Source organism: Rhea pennata, chromosome 17 (assembly GCF_028389875.1).
Source record: "Rhea pennata isolate bPtePen1 chromosome 17, bPtePen1.pri, whole genome shotgun sequence".
Taxonomy (NCBI): Eukaryota; Metazoa; Chordata; class Aves; order Rheiformes; family Rheidae; genus Rhea; species Rhea pennata.
The window spans coordinates 9,011,977-9,034,920 of NC_084679.1; the positions used below are offsets into that span (position 1 = coordinate 9,011,977).

At 37.6% G+C, this 22,944-nt stretch overlaps 1 protein-coding gene across 4 annotated transcripts; it reads right to left on the minus strand.

Moving 5' to 3' along the window:
• Nucleotides 1-698: 698 nt before the first annotated feature.
• Nucleotides 699-21,983, minus strand: DGCR8 (DGCR8 microprocessor complex subunit). Of its 4 annotated transcripts, none has more exons than XM_062590165.1 (15): nt 21,860-21,983; nt 17,881-17,941; nt 16,008-17,013; nt 15,362-15,524; nt 14,040-14,182; nt 13,033-13,315; nt 11,211-11,408; nt 9,885-9,986; nt 8,518-8,616; nt 7,189-7,271; nt 6,478-6,578; nt 5,919-6,025; nt 5,576-5,703; nt 5,044-5,157; nt 699-4,647 (listed from the first exon to the last, which is right to left on the minus strand). In XM_062590165.1, exons 3-15 carry the CDS (start codon nt 16,728-16,730, stop codon nt 4,564-4,566), a joined length of 2,328 nt encoding a protein of 775 aa, XP_062446149.1. In that variant the 5' UTR covers nt 16,731-17,013; nt 17,881-17,941; nt 21,860-21,983; the 3' UTR covers nt 699-4,563. The 4 variants fall into 4 exon arrangements, with proteins under 4 accessions (XP_062446149.1, XP_062446147.1, XP_062446150.1 ...); XM_062590163.1 differs by having other exon boundaries at nt 17,881-17,945; XM_062590166.1 differs by lacking the exon at nt 17,881-17,941.
• Nucleotides 21,984-22,944: the final 961 nt, after the last annotated feature.

Below are 22,944 nucleotides of genomic sequence, written 5' to 3' on the forward strand. Positions count from 1 at the left end.
GTTGTTGAGAGGCTGTAACCAGAGTACTTCCAAACTCAGTACTTCTTTCTTCCAGTTCTCTGCCCTAGACTCAAAGGATCTTAACTATGTTCCCAACTGTTTTACCCACAGGCCTGTGCCGTAAGAGAAAAAGACAGCTTTATTTTAATGCAAATTTTTAACAGAATAAGCATGGTACTGAAGACAACCAGGCCATAAGCAGGAGTGCCATTAGTGAGCAGTACTTAGTACCAGACTCAGCACCATAAACTGCTGCTTGTCACGGTACATAGCAGGTGAGAAAATACACCTGTTTGACAATGCTATTGCACACAAGTTGTTCATCAGTTAGGATTAATACTTATGTACAGGTGTTCACACCTAGTATTAATTTAAGAGAACATAATGCACACTGCAGAATAAAGCACTGATCGTTAAAGGAATTACATTTTAAAATTCAAGTTATTGAACATACTTCTGATGTTCAACCTGCATTTAATGCAGGTTGGGAAAAAAAAAGTTAGTACAGAGCAAGCACTCACTAATACCCTTTCCCTCCTGGACAGGCCAGCGATACCAGATATCAAAAACAGCAGCTTCAGACTATGTTGTTTCCAACACTGATGATACTTCTTAAGTAAAAATACAAATTCTGTTTCAAGAAATTTAATTTCTATTTAAAAATACTTACAGGAATGAATGAAAAAAAATTCCTTTTCTAAATATGTTTACATTACCACAATACTGATCAGACTGCATCATTTTTATAATATCAAACTTTATTGCTCAAAACTAATTGTCTGAAAAATACACATGTAGTACTCAAAGACCAAACACATAGGCTTATATGATTGTGCAGAAAAAAAAGCAAGCAGAGGCTCAGTGAAAATGAGGCTTTATAGTTGTACTAATTTAGCACTGGCATCAAGCAACTGCACCCAATACAATTCATACAGCAACCACTGTTACCTACTTGGGCAATAAGAATGGATTTTGTTTTTCACTTTCCCATCTCCGACACGCCTCAGAATACTGTAACTGATCATCTTATTTGGTAAAGAACAGCATGGCTTCTTGCACTTCGTGTAACTTCCCACAGGAAGCGAGGAGGCTATTACTTTCGGAATTTTACTCCAGAATCAAAGTACAGTCTAGAGAATTAATAGGATGTCATGAGGCTTTTAAATACTTGATGTTACAGTATGTATGTTTACATACAGTCTAACAGCATCACAGGAGATTGGAAGTTTACATATGACAGGTAATTTTATGCATAATAGCCTTTCCAAGCATCTGAGTACCCAGCTACTTCATCCACTTTGTTTAATAAATATGTAAGAAAAAGCTGAGTAACTGGTGTTTAAATAGGTAGCATCTGACTATTCACTGGAAGTCACAGTAAGTTTTCCATCAGTACCATACAGATTTGAATGCACACTAATTTAACCCTTAAAGTCAATATACCACACTTTTGTCAAGAAGCACATAATATGCAAAGCAAAAAGTCTAACTCCCAAAGAATGGAACTGTTCTTAAACATACACTCCATCCCTATAAAAATACCCATCTTTCTTGGGATACGGGAGGGATAAAGAACAAATATCAGTGACAAAAGCAGCAGTTGTTTTATGCATTCATACAATCAAGATCTAAACCTTTACAGCCGATTACCTAGAAAACACACAAAGAGTTACAAGACAAATTTAGGATACATCTTGAATCACACTGTAAGTGTTCATGCAGAAGCTGAAGTTAATGCAATGATCTATCCTCTATCACAGCAGCTCGTGCTTATGTGCAAATGCAAGACTGTTATACTCCAAACAATAGTAAACATTAAAACACAAGAATACTTCACAATGACAATAAACAGCAGTTGTTTGTTCCAGCAGTTATTGCGCTATTTTCTGGACATCTCTCCAGTTAAAGGCTGCAGCAAGGTCTAATACCATCTTTTTTTCCCCCTTTTTTTTCCTTTTCTTTTTCTTTTTCTCTCTCTCTCTCTCTTTTTTTTTTTAAGAATGCATAATATGTTCTAGGCTTTGGTTCACAATGAAATTTCTGGATGTTTTAATTAAGGGCAATGGTCACCTTGTGATTCAGAGAGTGGTAGACTGAGGTAATACAGCAATCCTCTTAAAAACCATAAAAACAAATTTGTGAGGCATCTATGGATATTCTGCAGGTGACCTGCAAAAACATTGACATTCTGATTTCAGAAAAATAAAGATCTACAAGGGTGATTTGTCTTTTACAGTGCTATCCAAGCACAGGTTTTTCTGCTGAAAACACACAAGCTGACAAAAACCTACCTAATACAGTTAATACATTTAGGCATAGAAGATATAAGCCCTGTCTTTACGGGGGGGGGAAAAAAAGGAAAAAAAAAGAAAATTAAAGAGACAAACAGCAATCACTGTTTGTCAGTACTGCACCAATATTATATACCTTTCAAAGATGGAGATTTATTAAAGCTATACTAAAAAAAAGCAGAGGCAGTGGGGTTTTTTGTTTTCAGTTTTTTTTCAGATAGGCCACTTCTTTAAATAATAGTTTATGTATAGTCTTCCAACTACCCGTATCCTGTTCTAACAGGATTACAACTTGCAGAACTGAAAAGCTGAATACAATAATGAGCAATGGATGACTTAATCTTTGCAGAGACCTCCGAGCATATCACTCAAACACAGAAACAGGTAAGACTCCAATACTCTTCAAACAATCCTATTTAACCTCAGACATTATAAGCAACATATTACAAAACATTAGCTTGGAATAAAAATTAAAATCCACAGATTTCCAAAATAACAGAGGTGATATTAAAAGAGGTCTGACAATACTGATGCCAATATTGTTAAAATTCAGTAGGCACAATTCATTATACTGCAATACACCATATGTAGCATGGTTTAAAAAAATAAAAAATAAAATAAAATTTCACTGTCCAGGTAAGTACCAGGAGCTGCAGCAATTATAAAGAACTGACCTCTTTCACTCTTACACAAGTGTAAAAATAGCAGTACAACTTACGACTCTTGGATAAAGCATAGAAGCTCTACCACTAACTTGGTTTTCACTCTTAAGAACAAACCAAAGAACCCCAAAAGATGGTTCTAAGAGAAGATTTACTGCAATCACCCAGTAAAGAACCCCGAACAAAAAGGGAAAATAAAAACCCACAAAAAGCAGTGCTTTCACTACAGCCAAAAGTATTTCTTCTGTGCTTAATTTACTAAAGCCTCATATGACATAGTGAGTACTGCCTGTTTTCTAAGACTGTATTTCAAAACATTTGTATATTCATGATTTCATGTTAATCATACAAGTTGTTATGGTCTCATTCTACTCCTTACTCTATGTTGTATTCCAAATCTACATTCTAATTTTCATTGCAGAAGTTACACTTTTTCTCCAAAAGCTAAAATGTAATAAAAAAGTAAAAACAACTTTAAAAAGTAAAATTGCTGCAGTTATTTCAGATTCCTCAAAGTTCTTTTAAAATTCTTTGCTTTTATGGTGCAAATTACTTAAGACTTAATTCATCAAGTCAGATGTATTCTGACCCCAAAAAATGAGAAATTTTTTTATTGCTAGGGAGAGGAAGTAGAACATCTTTAAACAACGCATTGGCAAAATATTTTCAGACTGTCAACCATCTTCAGTTACATTTTGGCTCCAAGCTTTGAAAACAGCCTCTCAAAATGGCAAAACTTCATTACAGTGTTCATTCTAATCAAAAAAATTGGGCCATATTTTTCACTTTCAATTGATCTGTAAACTATTGTAAGTTCTTTTCAATTAAAATAAACCCAACAATTGGGGATATCCAGCTTGTTGCTCTTAACACTAGCAGGTACACTTGTTCTTTCCAAGTTTTTTTTTTTTTTTTGTTTAAAAAAAATAAAAGCCTCCCACCCAAAAAAAGCCAACCAAACTTGCCTACCATGATCTTGAATAACTATGCCTGGTAGGAGACAAAACAAATAAACAAAAAAAGAAACAACATTACTGGCCTAATCCTATGGCATTAAACATTGCTCATCACTTTCATGTATTTGTCAAAGTGTCTTATCAGTGCATATTATTATGTGCTGAAATGCAAAAAAACTTTTCACAAAAATAGTTGTAGGCATGTTCATACAAGAAGGTGTATATATATTTCATATATATGTATACATATATATATATTAGTATCAGCTTCAACCTGTACATAGATATTCTGAATTTGATCCTTAAAACACATCCATTTCAAACAGCTTGGATGACTTTCAAGGAAAAAGTGCTTGCTTGAGTTTATCCTGTGTGAACATGCCTGTTCTCTGTGCATTTGCCAAAGTAGAGCTCTTTATGATCAATCCTTTAAACATACATATCAGAGGTATTAAAAAAAAAGGTGAGGGGGAAGAAAATACAGAATAAAGGAAAATGTAATATTGCCCTGATGATGCAAAAAGAACAATGCATAACTGAAGCAGCTTGGATTTTAAGTTATCTTGCATTCTGCAGCAAACAGATCTTTAAATAATTGTTGAAAAATCTAGTTTCTCCATTTGTGTTATTGCTCCCCACTTGTAAGATTTCTCATTACACATCAACAGTGCACAAAGGTTCACTACCAGGCTGAGCTGACTCTACTATTGTCATCTTGGGTTTCTTTCGTGTTTCCTCCTAAAGAAAAAACAACACAACAACAAATCAATCAAAAACCATGACACAGATGTAAAGAGAACAAAGTATTAAAATAGTCTTACAAGTTTCCATATTTTTTGCCAAGTTTATATCTTAGTCTTTGTGAAAGGCTAACTTGTTCTAATGTTAAAAATCAGCTTACTGAAGCGAGTAAAATAAAGTCATACGCCTGTTTAAAAATAGAGGATGAAAACTTCTCTACAAGCAACCCCCCAAAAAATCAAGTTTTAAACACATGCTCTTTACACGAAAGACTGAAGAACAATAAAAAAATCTAAGAACAATTGGAAAGTCTAACGTGGTGTTTTTCCTGTTTCTAAATTAAAAAAAAAAAAAAAAAAAAAAAGATGCACAGCAAGCACAGCAACTACTCACTCTTTCTTGTGCCAATTTTTTCATTTCTTCCTGTAGCTTGTTCAGGATGTGCAGATTTGGCTTGTTCTTTTTGGCATACTGCTGAAGTTCTATCACGCTTTTATCAGATGTCTCCTATTCAACAGAACCATGAGCAATAATAGAAAAGCTATTTTAACAAAAAAAAAATCCAAATACATTGAATTACGTGGAAAATACATGGACGTGATGGCTGTATTTTCTTAAGTAATAATACACATTCAAATGAGTTAGTTGTATATGAATGAGGTTATTTAATTTCAGTCTGCAAACTCTAAGTGAGATCAACAGAACTGTGATCCTCAGTGAAAGTAGACATATTTTTGGCAATAGCTAGGTATGAGAATCAATCCAGAGGAACATAGGATTGCACATCAAACACGCATTGTGTTTATCATGACAGGGAACACCAGTATTATGTCAAATAGATATCATTAAATCTTCGTTTTAATTAAAGAACAAAGCAAATGCCAAAAAACAATCACAAGTTACAATCAAACAAAATTATGTTCACCTGTTTAACCATCTTGCTACTCTCTCTACCATACATACGCAAAAGAGAGCCCCAATTTTTCACATGTGGATGCAGTAGCTGTAGGATTTTCTGAGAAGCTAATTGTTTCCCCACTCTTTTATTTTTGCCTGTAAAAACAATCACAAATATGTATCATATCAGGATCTTCTGTAATTAGCTGAACACTAACATTTACCTGCTTTATCAAAATTTAGGTATCAGAGAACAGTAGAGTAAGCATAAAACCAGCTAGATAGCTGAACAAGTTCCTGCAAAACAGATAATAAAGGAAAACAAGAGAAAAAGGAATTTATCAGAAGTCACACTAAAGTAGTGTACTTACACCAGCCTCGTACTGTGTGTTTGCCACAAGTCATGACATATTCACTCTTCTGATTTTTACCAGGAATCACTTCAAACTTTATGGATGTGTCACCCATTCCATGGTTTCTTAAGTATAAACAGAATTAGTATCATAAGTAAAATTACAACTAACTGAAATGGTTACAGTTGTCTTTAACAGTCATTGCAATGGAATTAGATACACTAAATTAATATTTTAAGACATATTAATAAGAAAGTACTACTTTAGACCACTATCTTGATTTGAATGGAAAGGCAAGCCTGTATAAGGGGGGGAAAAAGTCCCCAAAACTAAAGCCTAATCTCAGAAGACAAGAAGCATAAATAGCTAGTATGAATTAAAGGAAAATACAGCAGTAATCAGTTCAGGCCATACCATGCCTCTTGTAGTCACAGCAAGCACCGCAGGCTTGGCCAGCCCACAAGCATCCTCAAGTTACTGAATTCACTGTGCACACCAGCACCCAAGCAAACGAACAATGAACTCTGACCTAAACATCTATATGCAACAGAATTTGCTCCTTATTATGCTGTTTTACCTTTTAAGGCACTCATGGAGAATCTGATATGGAGACAAGAGTCCAGCTTTACTGGTCAGTTCATATACCCGTGAGTCCTCAATACTGATATGGTTAAAATACTATAAAGGAATTGAAAAAGGTTATTGAGCTTTTATGCAAGACACAATACTGCTCTTAACTCCTCATCTCTTCTGTGATACGCTAAACAAATTCTGATGCCCTGTGCTGAAAAAGTACTTTTAAAAGCATAATAGAGGTCTTTACCATCATCATTAAAATTGTCAGGCCTCATCTTATTTTAGCAGACAAAAATCTAAATTATTTTTCTAAGTGAAAAAGGTCTCAGAAGCTCAGGCACTTTTTAGTTCTTACTTGGTCTTTCAAAAAGATCACACAAAAAGAGACAGCATCTAGTTTTGATCTTTTCAAGCCAGCAACCAAAGAATTCTGGAAGCCAGGGTAGTTCAGGGCACTCAGTGTCTTAGAATACCTCAGGTCTCCAGAGAGCAACATTTTGCTAGACAGTTCAAGAACAGGGCACAAGCTCTGTTTCACAGCAAACTTTCTGATCAGCTTCAACAAAAAAAAATATTTTCAGATTTCATAAGATTTTCACACTTCCATCTGACTGAGAAAAACATGCTATGAATTTTCATCTTTCTCATATTCCAGGTGCAGTGTTCTTAAAAGAGTTTCCAATATCATATTCACCAGGCAAGGAATCAGTACCTCAAGTTCTTCACTGTCTTTGGGCTTCTCCTCAGAGGTCTGTTTAACAAAGTCAGGAATAAGGATTTCCAGTGTAGCTCGAGCTGTGGAAAATGATTCAGTATCTTGATTACTTTTATTTTAAACGATTCTAAATAAAAACAGCAGAATAAAAAAGAGGCTTTAAGCAAGCCTCATGTTTCCCCTAAAAATCACCACTCCTCCTCAAGAACAACTTTACAGGTAAGTTATCTTTTTTCCTTTCATAAGAAGTACAATCACTTATACTTTAAAAAAAAAAAAAAAAAAAAAAAAAAAAAAGCCATGTATTTCTGTGTGTTCAAGTTAATAATAAAAGACTCACTACTATTAAATTGCACCCAAGAAGAAATCACTTTCTGCAGATGCCCCTAAAAGGAAAATTTATTGACTCTCATTTTTAAAGTGATGTAGAGCTCTTAGAACATCTACATGAGGCCTAAAAATTTAAGAGACTTACTATTTTTTAGGTGTCACAACATTTTTACAACACAAGTATTGTACACATCGCACATTCAGAATTTGCCTAAGATACTGCAACAAAATACATTGTCTTTGCACAAACAACTCTGTGCTGGGTTTTGATGATTTTAGCTATGACGACAAATTTCATGAGTGCAGAGAATACCACTGGTTGTTACACATGTTCACATTTTGAGAAGTTATTTTTGTCCTGAATCCTGAGGCCAAAGACATTCCAATCAAGAAATTAGTAAGAATTTCTAAGGTATCAGAGACATTCTCATCAAAGTATTCATTTTCTACATGTTTATTAAAAACCCACACAGTTAGAACGATTACTGTAGAGGTGTACTTAGAAACTAACAGCAAAACCCACACAGTTTAAAGCAATAGTTTTAGTACCAGAAAGAAAACCAGAACAACCAGAAGTGTTTTGTTTTTAAAGAGGACAAAGGTTTACATTTTGCTAAAGCCCATAAGCCAGGTGTTTATACAGCAGATGACTGTATTATAAATATAAAAAACCCAGCATCCATTCATTAGTCTTTTTTTTTTTTCCTTAGAATACATGTTCTTACAGCTATTCAATATATGACAATAGCTGGTATGCAAGTCAACATCTGTGTTTTTTTCATGGTTTTCTATCCCATGAAGTTGTTCAGTCTTGGGCTGGCATAAATACTGTTGCAGAGGCAGTTTTATCCTCTTTACCAAAATGAAGGAAAGTGTACCTTCTTTGATTACTGATAAATTTAATCCTACTTACTATTGCAAACCAGTCATCTTCAAAGCAGAACTGAAAACAGATAAAAAAATCACCAGTTGGTATTAAGTAAAAAAGAACATTACCAGCTTTATTCTTGGCAAGTTTTTTGCTGCTGGCAGTTCCAGCCCCATAAGTCACTCCATCAATAATCACCGAGGCTCCAAAAGGCTCACTTGGGTTCTCTGGAAAGGGAGGAGGGGAGGAGAAAAAAAAAGTGTGTGTGTGGGGAAGCTTTTCAGAACTCCCAATATAAAATACTCACCATGAACATGGAAGATTCCCATTATCAGGATTTATATTCTTCATTTCAATTCAAATAAGCTGAAGTCTTAGCAGCAAGTGCACAGTCTGTGTCAGAAACTACTAAATTACCTTTCCCACCATTGACACAGAGTAAAATTAAAATCTTTTTAAAAAGCACAAACCTACTAAAAGACATCCATTCAGCATTTCACGTAGACTCCTCACTAATCATACACCAGTGTCTCCACCTTTTAAGTAATTTCCTTCCTTTTAGTACTATGAGTAAAATTGGTCCACATTTATATCAAAGCTGTTTCCATCAACTGCATATGAACTTTTTGCAGTTTGCATCTAACTAATAATTTATCCACAAATATTAAAGTAATTACAATTTTAGCAATGACTTGAGACAGCGGCATGAAAGACTAGATCCACGCTGCCACTTTCAGCTTCCACTTACACTTTTAAAGATCACTTCATACATACTCTTAAGGATGACCAAATTTAAATAAGGACCTCCATGACATGGCAATAACCATCACATACAATAACTTGAAAAGTTAAAGAATTTTAAAACTCTACCTAGCTAAAATGCTAATGCAATCTTTGCTAGTAGGAAGAAAAATGGAACAGAACAAAACCACAAAAAAATAAAATTATTGCAGCTTTGGGGGGGGGTGCAATGTGTCTACACAAATCTTTCAAATTCTTAATTGTTTCCTTCTCAAAAGCCTACACTAACTATACCATAATTACTCTTCAGAAGAGATTTAGGTTTAGCATTCTTTTTCCCCAGAATTCTGATGACTCACTGAAACAACACATACTTTACAATCATATCCTCTTAATATCAATGACGTAAGAAAATTAAGCAAATATTAATTGTGCATAATAAGCAAAACTGCCTGTATTTCAGTGATGCTTTCTTTTAGATGCAAATGAGTTACTTAAGTTTGTTTCCACTTTAGCATATTTTTCCAAGTGAAAACACACTGTAGCCTTAAATACAACCTCTCTCCTGCCCTCAAGAGCCACTTTTAAGACAGAAGGAAAGTATTTAGCTAGAATTTGGCTCATAGTAGGTCTTCAAGATATCTCCTAGGGAAAATGTCTATTTACTGTTTGGTATTTTTTAAAATATACAAGCATCAGAGTAGAAATCCTTCAAGACAGCATTGTGGTCAGTTAAAAACCTTAACAGACTTACCACATTCAAAGAAATTGTAAACAGGGCGAACCTTTAGGACTCGTTGCATATATTCATGCAGTATGCAAACTTCAGACTTCCCATTGGGATTAATGACAAACTCTAAAAGAAAGTGGGGGGGGGGGAAGACAACTAAGTAATCCCAGTCTTAAAAAAAAAAAAAAAAAAAAAAAAAAAAAAAAATTGCTTCCAAAACCTCAAAACAAAAAAGATTGAATTGCAAGTGACAAGAGGTAAGTGTCCTGCCTAAGTTAAATGTAATGCAGCATTTTCAGCACCTGAAATCAAAGCCGAAATCAATCTTCTAATCCGTTCCTAAACATGCGTTTTTATCTCCCTGCTAACACTAAGCATGTAGATCATAATTCCAGAAACCCAAAAAATTCTCCTGTTTTTTTCAGAAAATCCTATTTACCCGGCTACAGGTCAGGTCACTGTCCTCCTGCCCTCAACATGTTCTTTGCATTTTTAAGTCTCCAGTTCTTTCCTAAAACAAAATCATGTATCAAGAACACAAGCCCTGCCTCAGTGGGCATAACGGCAGGATGTGACAAAAGGCAGTCCATATCACTATGATTTAGATACATAAAGTCCAAATAAGTCCTTAAATTAAATGGTTGTAATGTAGCTCTAAACCTTCAACTCAGAATAAAATGTATTAACTAAAAATTTTACAACCAATCATCTTTCACAAGGTAACACAATAATTCACTTTGTTGTCATTTCCCTACATACTCACATCATCTTAAAGCATGTAACATTTACATTAGAAACAGCAAATATTTTGACAAGCTAATTTTTTAAGGTTATCACCATATTGCAGCTGAACATGCTACTCTGGCTATACAATCAGTACAGGTTTAAGTTAATCTAGTCTAGACATAATGTCCACTCCTTCACACCACAGGGTATATAACTGCACACACAGTTCTCTCTTACATGTCAAAATGGTTTAAATTAACACTTTTAATCATAGTTTTAACCTGGATCATTTTGGCATTTGTAATCAGTCCCTAATTTGTAATCAGACCGATTAGAACGGATACAGAACTAAAAAGGCAGCAGCATTCAGTTACTGGGCAGAAGAGTTTTCAGTGACAATTTACAGTAACAACTAGCTACAGGTGGTAAATAGTTACTAGGACTGAGGAACGTATTTTTTAATACAAAATATGTTTTGATAGATTTTTTTTTTCCTTTACTATGCAACATGGTAAATCCAAGAGCACAGAATTCCAGAAAAAGAAGAAAGTAGATTTATTTTTTTTTCTAGTCAAGCTCAGAACTGTAATTAGCCTTTGATATGCATAATTTGATGGAACTGACCTTTCTTTGTGGGTGCATCCTGCACAGACAAGGTAATGAGTTTCTGATTGGCAGGCAGAATAGGCCGCTCAGATTCTGCCTGCTTCCGCTTCATTTCACGATTGAATTGCCGTCTCTCAGCCCAGGTTCTGAACTTTTTTACGGTAACTTGTTCAAAGTCAAAACGCTTTTCAAGGTAGCGTCTAAAATCCTCTATGTCTAAGAAATACAAGCACGTTACTCTCTCATTGACTGCTACGAAAGCATTAAGCATTCCCACTGCTGCAAACATGATGTAAACCTTTTATTAGACTACTGGCAAAAGCCCCAGTTACTTCAGTTCACGTATTCAAGGCTAAGGTACGATTTTACATTAACAGAATTAATTACAAGTTTTCCCATTAATCTGACAAACTCAAAATGTTTGTGCAATTGGGGGGAAAAAAATGTCACTTGAAGATTTCACGAGGCTCCAATCGGCATACTATCTAGCAAAACACCAGTAATTGTACTGCTTAGTGAGCCTTTCCTTCAGCACTTATGCACCTTCTCATTATCTAAAAGCAATGTGTACAGTGAAAAACAGTACTATGCTATAAACCTCTGTTTCCTGAAGTCAAAACTACTGCTACCTACTTATTAAATAGTGTATCAGAAACACTATATAATGATGCTCCATAAATTCTCTGACTACCTTTTAGCTTCTAAACAGAAAACTGTCTCTTGAAGCACAGCCGCATTTCCTTTATAGGGTATTTTTGCAGATGCAATCAACAAAAAAAATAAGAGAGTAGAATGTCAAGATGTAAATGAACAACAGAAAGCTGCAGACATTACTTCCTTCCACAACAAATTTCAAATGCAAGTCACACTTATACATGATCATTCATTGAATATTCTTTTTTCAATAATACAGCAAAGGTCCTCTTTAAGGAGAGAGACAGATGAACTATATGTGGAAGATAAAAGCTTACTGTTTTTTAGTTCTAATATGTATTGATTTTATTAGATCTTTTTAAATGTTTTGACACAACTTTAGGATTAAATGGGACACACATAATGACAAGGTTAAGTTTTACATTTGAACACCATGAAGACAAGCAGTAGCCTATGATCTGATTTATCAGTATTCTGAGCAACAGTGATTTACATAGTACTCTCAGGTACAAAGTTGTGATAAGAGGTTCATCAGATTTCTCTGTAAGTTTTTCTGTAAGCTGGGCAGGCAAGTCTGGCATGACCTCTTTCAGGAGCTTTTTGTATAGAAATTATCAGATTTACATAAATAAAATATTGAAGCATCACACCCCTTTGCACGAGTGCAATTGCATTTGCATGATTTATTCTATTATATTGAGTGAATAAGCAAATCCAGTCCACCTGCTTCATTTACCTTAAGTGGTTATGCTGAAAACAGACACAACTAAGACAACACAGAGAACGCGCAGAAAAGCCTATTTACAGGAAAATTCACACATACATACCTAATAACAGCAATCTATATGATACCATTAATTTAACTGAATTAGACTGAGAAAGTCTACAGCACTAAATCCCCCAAATCTTCACTTGTGTGTGTAAAAATCTTCACATACAGACTCTCAAAAGTCTTCAGTAAACACCCTCCAGGATACGTCTCCCTTCCTGTTACGATCAAAACTGATTTATAAAACTGGACCTGTATTTCCAGATCTTTGCATAGGATAAACCATACAGAAAGAAAACTTACCACTTGATCTTGAGCAAGATAATATTCCGTTGGCAAGTCAGGAATAAAGCGCAAGTGTTCCAACTGCCATTCCCCCAACTCTAGCAAAGAAAAGAGTCTGCTTTCCATTCTTACCTACAGATTCATCTTTACATACTTCAACTTTGGCCTTAACTTGTCCTAAGGCTCCTTGTGCTGCATCTCCCCCTGATGGGTCTTTGTCATCTAAAGGCCCAGAATCAGCAGCAGTGGAATCTGGCTCTTCCGTTTGGCAGTCCAGTTCTGAAGATTTATCTATGTGCTTTATGGGTGATACTTCCCCATTTGGGGTTATGTCATTGTTTTGTTCCCTTTCCTCATTTTCCTTCATTTTTTTGTAATGCAAGCAGGGAATGCTACTAAGGGGAGGATCATGTTTCTGCAAATATAAAATAATACACAAAGTTTCAGTACTTCTAGGTCACCAAAAGCAAAACCAAAACCACAAGAACAAAAGATCCAACCGTCTTCAACATGAAAGTTGCTGTTATTTACTGTAGGCTTGGGCTCCCTGAGCAATCTTAATTCTACTCAAGATCTTAGTGTGTCCACCATTGTGATATCTTCGCATTGTTCAACACTGATGATGCCAACAGCACTGTTCAACAATGTATTTATTGTTTTAAATCTGAACTACATGCTGTTCAATTACAAATAACACAGCCCTTCAGGTAATCTACTGAACTTTAAGTGGGGTTAAGTCACAACAATAAACCAACCTATGCAGACTCCTAGGTTCATGAATATCACAGGTAGATAAGCACACCACAGCTCAGGCTAGTATGCCTACAAATAAACAACCTAAGAACACTTCAGGAAATAAGTGATCTGAGTGCATTTCATGGTGAAATAAAACCAACATTGTGCAAAGAAAGCAAATGCAAGACGAATTCATTCACTTTAACTGCCCAAACTCACTGCAAAATGGAAAAAAATATGTAAGAAAAAAAATCATGTAACATTTTTAAAAACATAAGTTTACTTTTCAAACAGCTTAACTATAACACTGGAAATAAACCTGCTAGAGTAGAAAACCATTCAGTCATTATAAAGAACATGTCTAGTTTTTTGAATCTCAAATATTTAAAAAATTGAGTTCTCACCCTTATGCTTCCTGTTCCCAAGAAATAAGGTCTAGACCAGGTAACAACTCTAGATTCTCTGTGCAGATATACAGGAATGCCTGAGTTATGGAATGTCATGATCCATCCATCTGGCAAAGGTTCTGTAGGAGGGCGGCCACGACCTTTAAACAAAGAATGACTTTAAACTTGCACAGACGCCTTAATAGAACAGGAAAAGAATCAAGATTTTTATTTTTATTGCTTTCTCAGTCTCAGAGGATATAATGATTCTGAATAAGACTAAAAAAAAAGTTTTGTAAAAACACTGTTTTACTTTAATAAAAAGCTATATGCTTCTAAACCACACTAAATCTTGCCAGATTATGGATTCTGTGATACATTTAATCGAAAAGCAGTAACAGCACTGATTTTTATACAGACTGATTTATTCATTTCACCAGTAGATTTTTCCATTCTCCTTAGTCTTCTCAACCTGCTAATCTACATAAACATGGGCACCAAAGTATTCAATGGAAAAATCAGACTTGGTTTTGAAACAATTGAAATTTCCATTAGAAAATTTTGCACTTGACACTCGGGGATAACTCCGAATTTAGAATTGTCTAGACCTACAGATCCGAATAGCCAACAATGAGTTAGGGAAGTGCTGTAAGTCAAGGCTTTTCAGTTCACATCTCACTGGAATAGCTGTTTTGCACTTCACACGCAAACCGAGCTCTATCTGACCAGCTCTACTGTCACTTGAGTAATCAGACTTACTTACATTCACTTCCCCTATCACCTTGTCTTTCACCTTTCCTTCTGTTCCTGCTCTCCCAACCTTATTTCTTATACTGAATCCCTTCAATTTTCCACTTTTTTGCTCAAAACAACAGTCTATTCCAAATCAGCAGACCACCAAGTATTCCTTGGATCCCTGTCATCTTCAGTGTTACCTTCCACCTTTCTCAAATACTCATACATAAAAGGATGAGTGGTCATTAATTCCTACATTTTATTTTACTGATGAAAAATTCTTGTAATTTCAGCCTCTAAATATTCTGTTTCAATGCAGCTCTTTTCTCTGATGGCTGCAGAGAGAATCCTTTTTGTTAAGGATCATCAATTAGAAATAAAAACTCATAGTATCAAGTTTTTCAGCAAAGGCACAACACAAACCAGAATTAAGTCCTTTATTTTAAACAGTAAAATCTCTAACATATCCACTATTTGACCAAAATTACTTTGTTTGCAATGTACCTTTGCGCCCAATGTACCTTTGTTTGCAATGTACATGTACCTTTGTTCTACGTACGTATCACACCAAAAAATATACAGATGTTTAATGAACATTAACTTACTTTTAAGTACAGTTTTAATTTTGGTCATCATTGGCTGCACGCTTGTTTCTCCATCAGACTGGTGATCACTTTCACCGCCATATTTCTCATTTTCTACTCTCCGTGTTTTGGGAGCTCGAAGACCCTCTTCCAGAAGAGCATCCACATCATTATCAAAATCATCCTGAAAGAGACAGCATCAGATACTATCCTCCTGAAGCTGCTTACCTTCCGTCCTCCTTGTACAGAAAAAGTACATATTATTTCTATGTACTTCCATTCAGAGAGAAACTAGAGATTTTCAATGATCCCAGTAAAAAGACTGAAAAATAAAAAAATAAGTTTTCATAAATGAGAACTAGTATTTTCCAGGACAAATATGAGCCGAGGTTGTAAGACTGTAAGAAGCCCTTTAAATGTTCTTTTTAAACAAGACAGTAGAAGCTGTCACACTACTTGCAAGTTTTACCAAGATAATTAACAAAAGTTTTCAACCAAAGAAAAGTTCTGTACACGATGACAGAAAATCAGTAATTCTGTCGCCGAAAGTTTTGCCTTTTTGACTCTAGCACTAGACACTTCTAGTAGAGATTGTCTTAAAGTCTTTGCATATTTCTTTCTAACCACTTTTAACCCTCACCCCACCAAAAACTATGGATTTACTTACCTCATAAGAGTAATTCAAGGTTTCTTCATCCACTTTATCTCTTTGAACAATTGCTTTAGATGTGAACCCTCCTCCTTCTTCATCTATTTCCATCAAATTGTCGGTAAAATCTTCTAACTCATCCAGAACTGCATATTCCACTCTCTTTTCCTGATCAGTATCATTTTCATCCTCCTTCTTGTCATCACTTTCACCCCCTGTTCCTATAGCTTTACCATTACTACCAGCAAAAGGACAAACATGCAAATCCCCATTGACATTATTAATACCAAAATCTGTATCTGCCTTATAATCTTGCTCAGCTCCAGTGTACAGCACTTTTCTATCTTTGCTTTTGCAGCTTTCTGTAAAGCTAACACTAATCTTTACATCCTTAAGTAACTTAAGATCTGGGGTGAACTTTCGAACTGAAGGTGCATGACGAGCAGTTCTTGGGCTTTGGTCACTACTGTTAGGGTCTATTATAAGACGACTTTTGTAGCAGGCAGATCCCTTTGTGAGAAGCTGTGCTCTGCAGATACTGTGCGTGTCCCCAGCAGGGGTATCTGACTGTCCATCACCACCAGAGCTAACGTCCATTACCTCTGCGTCACTGGACGTTTGCAGGGGAGGTGGTGGAGGCTGTTCATTAGGCGGCAGAGGTGGGGGACAAGTATGATTCTCCACATTCATTTCTCTTGCAGGTTCTTTAGGGAGGGGAGGTACATTTTCATATTTCTCCATATTTAAAACTGCAAAACTACTGATTTAAAAAAAATGCTTTAAATAAATGTATATATCTATAATCCTAACATGCATAAGTCCATCAAAATAGGTTTATCATGTTCTACTCAATATGCAACACTGATGATTCAGTTAAGCTGACTACATTGTTCTTTTCATTAATGTAGACAGCTTTCAGAATCACTGTCTCAATTATTGGAAATCACAATGCATTCAGCTTAAATAGCTGAAGACTAAGACTGCATCTTCATTGGACAAGCAGCTCTCCTTTTCTTCTTTCAACCTACAAGAAGAGAAAAGGTATTTGTCACAGAAAAAACAGAAAAAGTATACCAGCCACAAAAAGCATGTAATTCCTTGCTCTACCTTTATTACTACTTGAAATTTGTAGCTCTTTTTTTCAATACTGACAATGCCACCAGATCTTGATACCATTTTGAACAAGGCTGAAATTAGATTGCTATCTCCTGATCTGTGCACAAGTACAAGAACTTGCTAATGCACAGTTGTCTGTATCACCTGTTGACTACTGCTGCTTGGTTAGCAGGCAAGGCATTAAGCAAGGTTTTTATGTAGGCTAGATTAAAAACTAGAGGAATTTAAAACAAATTCGTATTAGAGCCATACTTACCAACACCACAGAAAGGAAAACTAACTTGAAGTTTAACATAATTTGAAAAAAATGACAAGCTTTTAACAACTATGATTTATACAGCAGATGGCTTTTTAAAAAATTAAGTTACCAGGTATTTTTGAAATACCACTAAACACTTTAACAGGAAATTTGATATTTTACTAACAATTTACAAGAGAATCTCTAGATAATCAATTATTAGATGTTTGATCTTGTATTCTTTTGTTTGAGCCATACTATTATGAGACTATAGATTTGGTATGTCTAATGGATTCAGGTATAGATGCACAGTGTTAAAACTCAAATTAATTCTGAAAGGCATTTAGCAGGTAATGTTTTAGGTCCTTTTAGGTAACAAATACTCAATTGCTCTAAGCAACTTTATGTTTTTGCTATATTAAGTGGGCTCTTTCCATAATTATGTATATGATGTATTCTTAAATTATAATTTTGTCATCTGCGCAGGACTGTAAGCACCTAGGGAAAGGAAAAGGACATATGATTATAATTTCTTACCTGCTATTTTGGTTTCTCCAAGTCCCTCTGTGCCACCCCAAACTGGGTTTAAATCTTCCTACTAGCTGGAAACAAAGCAGTGTTACTCCGCCTAAGAAAATCAGCTGGCTGAATCTGCTCTGTTCAAAGTATTTCCAGGTAGCAGAGAAAGTCTACCCAAACATGCTAGAAGGAGAAGTGTCACTTCACAACATACGAAGACAAAAAGGCAGAAAGCCTGGGTTGTCACTGGGGACTTAGAGAAGCCAAACATAATTCTATAACGTATCTGTATAGATAGAACAGCCTAGACAGAAAAAAACTTCAACAGCAGTGTACAAACACCAACTGGGGCAAAGCAGGAATTTGAGCAGCAGCAGTTATAATAGAACCAGTGAAAATTAAAAACATACAGAACCTACCTACCTGGAGGCTGGAAGAAAACAAAAATATAAATGAGCTAATATTCCTGTTTTAGTGATTCAACCATAAAAATTTTGCTGGGCAGCAGAATTGTTTTTTTTTTCTTCTATACACCCAACTGTAAGACACATTCAAGACATGGAGCTTGACATGCACTGCATGTCTTATTCCTACTAAGGAATATGACTCCATTTTGATAAAGGCTCTAGAATAACCCCCATCTTTGTTGTGAATACATTAGAACATATTACCACACAGAATGGAAAGCAGCTCATTCAACACTAAGACAAACAATTCTATGTATTTAGGATGGGATGAATTTAAAGGGTAGCGATCAATTCCTTAGTATTTCAACAGATGTTGAAATGTCATGTAACACAGAACACCTCTAGAAATATATTTACATCTAATATCATTTCCTCTTCTCATCTTCTGATAAGAAGCAGACTGAATAAGTTGCTAGTTTCCTATCATTAATTCCGAACAAAAGTAAATGGTCACAGTATAAATTCATTAACTACTGGAAATTAAATGCCTAAGTTATCTCATTCTTTCATCTTAAACCCTATAAACTACAAAAAGGAAGAAGCAGAGTACAAGAGTGTTCCAATTCTCACCTACTTTTTCTTGTTAACTGATGCTTAAGACATACCCTTCATACCAGAGGCTGAAAAAAGCCAGTAAGGGTTTTCCCTTTGATATCAGCTACTATAGGAAAGAGAGAAGTAATAGAAGCCTAAAAAGGTGAGTTAGATTGGCCTCTAGATTAAAAACAACCAAATATATCTTAGATGAAGATAATCAAACAACCACATACAAAAAACCTAAACATATTAAGTTATGTAATACAAAAATATAGAACAAGTTCACCTGTCGATTGTAATCTTTAGTTAACTTGCCCTGAATGAACAGATCTTATTCTCTAAGGCCCTAACAAGTTTCACCAAGAAGTTCCTTCAAGATTCAGAAAGCTGACTGTCAAGCCTGCTTCTCATACTTGCCAAATATGCCTAAAAGGATTCAGACACCTTTCAAAAAGCATCATAGCAAAGTCAGGGGTAACTTTAAAAGATACGGAGCACATCAGTCAGCTAAAACAGTCCACTGCACAAAGACTGAAGGAACTCTGGATGAACCGGAGAAAACACAAATGCACAGCTGATATCCTGGAGCTATCACAAATTCCACATTTCAGCACACCATTTGAAAAGGATTCATGTTATAAAGTAAACTGAAAGAAACAGATACACAGTGAACACCTAAATGTAACATAGCAAACTGAGTAAGTTCCCAACAAAAGTAGTATACTGAAACTCTTCCTCTTGGTTTAGTTACCTTATAGATCCAAATCTATGGAAAGGAGGGGGGGGGGAAACACTCAGCTTTTTCTCTGTTTAGCAAGTTTCACTACCTACTCTCTCTGTCTAAATAGATGGATCAAAAAAAAAAAAAAAAAAAAAAAAAAAACTTGCACACACAAAGGAGTATCTCTTTATCTCTTTTGAAAAAGAGAAAAACATAACCTTAGAATCTTTAACTGGTACTACCTAAACTCAAAGAGAAACTCCCTTTCTAGAACAGCATTCCAGCAACCTTTTAAGCGAGTTCAATGAAGAACCAACTTTCACCATGACTACCTGTAGCTGCGATTAGGAACAAGGAACAACGTATCACAGATCCTGTCTTCAGAAAAAACGTCTTTCAAAAAGAATCTGGCATCTTTGCCAGAAACTGCTAACTTCCCATCTGGTGGAACACAAAAGGAAGAGCGTCTCTAAGCAAATCCTCCTTACTTGCTATCCAAATATAAAGTTCTCTCCCTCATCCTCTGGCTCCAAAGAGCAACTCTGCAGAACAAAATTTAAGATGCATTGATCGTGCTTAAAAATCCACTTAACTCTAACCCCTGTCAAAGTAATTCTCGTTCACAATCATCTACCTTCTCGTCATCCTCCATGCCTGTTTTATGTTCTTCAGACACACAGTGTTAAGAATAAGTTTACTTTTACTAAGTTTGAAGTGTTAGAATAAAAAACAAACAAACAAAAAGGAGACTGAATTGTTTATTTCCACAAAAAACAGAACAGGAATTTCCAAATGAAAACATCCTGTAAGTTGCTACTACATACAAGAACTCACTTCTCTCCCTATTATCAGCTTTAGCACAGGAAGATTCTGAAAGAAGCACCATTTCGTGGAAGTCATCGATGCTCTGCAATTCAGAGTCTAGAAAGGACAAAATGCATGCTTCCATTCACCTAACAACTGGATTCTTACTTGTAAAGAAAAGCAACAGACACGAGCTCTCTTGCTCCACCAAAAAGCAAAGTAATCCTAGCAATCAAAAAAAAAAATTACACAAACAACTAGCAAGCTGATTTCTCATCCAGAATTAAGAGTCCTCAAGTTACCTAAGCAGAAGAAAAATACTCATGAAACTAAAGTTAAAGAACCAACTCCAAGGTCTCTAACTAATGGAGTAAACAAAAGGAATGGGCTCACACAACAAGCTCTCAATTCCACCTTAAGAGGGAAAGCATTAACTGTCTCTTAGATTATTTTAGGTCTACCTTCACAGCAAGTAAAAAGATGCTACAGATAAATCTAGCGTTAATGGAATACCCATTACATTGAGAACTAGGTGCAGGAGATACAGCTGGCAGATTCAGAATTTTATTTGGAAAGGAATATAATCAAGTGAGAGTAACACCCCTCTTCTCCCATCCACCATTAAAAAAAAGAAAAAGCGAGGCGGGAGTTGAAGAAAAATTCCCTTTGGAAACATCAGAAAAGGATCACTAAAGAAGACAGAAGCAGAGATCTGAGAATCTGCAGTAAAAGCCTCCTTACTCTGAAAACATCAAAAGAAAACCCTCTTTCATTAATCCATGCCAAGGACAAAGAGGTGCAAAGGAGAGACCTTTATTTTTCCAGGGAAAAAGAAGAAGAAAGTTTAGGTACCTACGTCATTCCAGAGACTGAATCAGGTAATTTAGAGGAACACATCCTGTGCTTCACCGTGAATAGAAGGGGCACGTGAAGAAGAACCCTGAGGGCTAGGAGACACCCAACTCGCCCGTCACCACCCCCAACGTACCAGAAGGGCCAAGAGAAAGGAGGGCGGGAGGGCACGCACGCGGCAGGGAAGGAGGGCTGCGTTTTCTTCACAACTTTGCACGGCAGCAGAGAGTCTCTTCAGCCCTGCGGGCTCTCCCTCCCCTGGGTAAAGGGGGAGAAAAGCTCCCGCCACCCCCGCCCCGCACCCTCACGCTACGCGGTATAAAATCATGCCAGGGTTAACGCGGGGGGGGGGGGGGAGGAGTATAAAGCTACGGCGTTTCCTTTGCTCCTACGGCGCCGAGCGCAGCTCCAGGGAGGCGGCAGAAAAAGAAAGAGCGAGGGGCGACGCTGCCGCCAGGGAGGGGGCGGGGGAGAGAGGCGGGCGCGGCGGCTCGCGGCCCGCAGGAGGGGCCCGCGGGGACGCAGGGGTTACTGCCCGCGCCGCGGCGATTGGGCCGCGCAGGCCCCGCTCGTGCACGCCCTCCGCCGCGCTGCAGCCCGCCGGGCCAGCACCCACCTGGGCCATTCCCGGGGTCCCCGCCGCTCCTCCTGCCCGGGCGTGAGGATGGCGGTGGGGGAAGCGCTGCCGCGGCCGCTTCACGGAAACCGCCCCCCACTCCGTGCCGCCGACGCCATCTTTAAACGCCTGCTCCGAGCAGCTCCGGTCCCCGCGGGCGGGACTCGCCTCTTGCCAAGCCAATTGCGTTGCACCTCTCGGCTGTCACGAATTTGAACTCTCGATAACTATTGGTTTCTTCCCACGCATGTTAACCCGCCCTGCCAATAGAGGCACGAGCGGCGTATACCCCCCCCACGGTGCCTGGCCAGTCAGAGGCAGCGGGGGGCGGGACGGAGGCGGTGGTCCGTGTGGCGGGAGGGCGCGTCCGCGGAGGCGGGCGGCCATGACGCGGCAGAGCGCGGGCAGCCGCGCGCTCTTTGTCTGGGGCCGCGGCGGCGGCGGCAGGGCCCCGAGCCGGTCACAACGGCGCTGCGTTGGTGCGGGAAGCGGGGCGAGGGGAGGACAGAGGCGGCGCCGCCCCGGCGGCGGCGTGAGCAGCCGGGCGCGGCCCTGAGGCGCGGGGCCGGGCCGGGCCTCAGCGCACCGGGCCAGGATGAAGGAGCCCGAAGCCGCTCTCGGCCCACGCCCGCCCGCCCGCCCTTTGCAGGGGCGCGGCCCGAAGGAAGAGTTGTAGCGTGTGCTCTCCGCTCCTCCCCCCGCCCCTTTTCCATTTATAAAGCCCCTAGGGGACTCGTCCATCGCAGCACTCTCGCCTCATTTACCCATTATCATTATCGGGATAATACATCTGCACAGCTGAATGACTAATGTAACTTAATGCTTTTTGCCTTCTTCCGGTGTGCCCATCTGCTCTTCTTTTAAACACATAAACTAGATCAGAAATAAGGTTTGGGGGAAGAGTTAATGCCTTTTATCAGGCCTGATGGAAGCACCATGCACACACAAACCTTGTCACTGGTTTCCCCCCCACACAGCAGTGTGTCCTCAGCTGGTTTAAGGAAGAGATACTGCTTCCTACAAATGGTGCTTTAGGTACAGCACTGCCACTTCAAACCTGATCTTAAAGAGACCAAGTCAAAGCA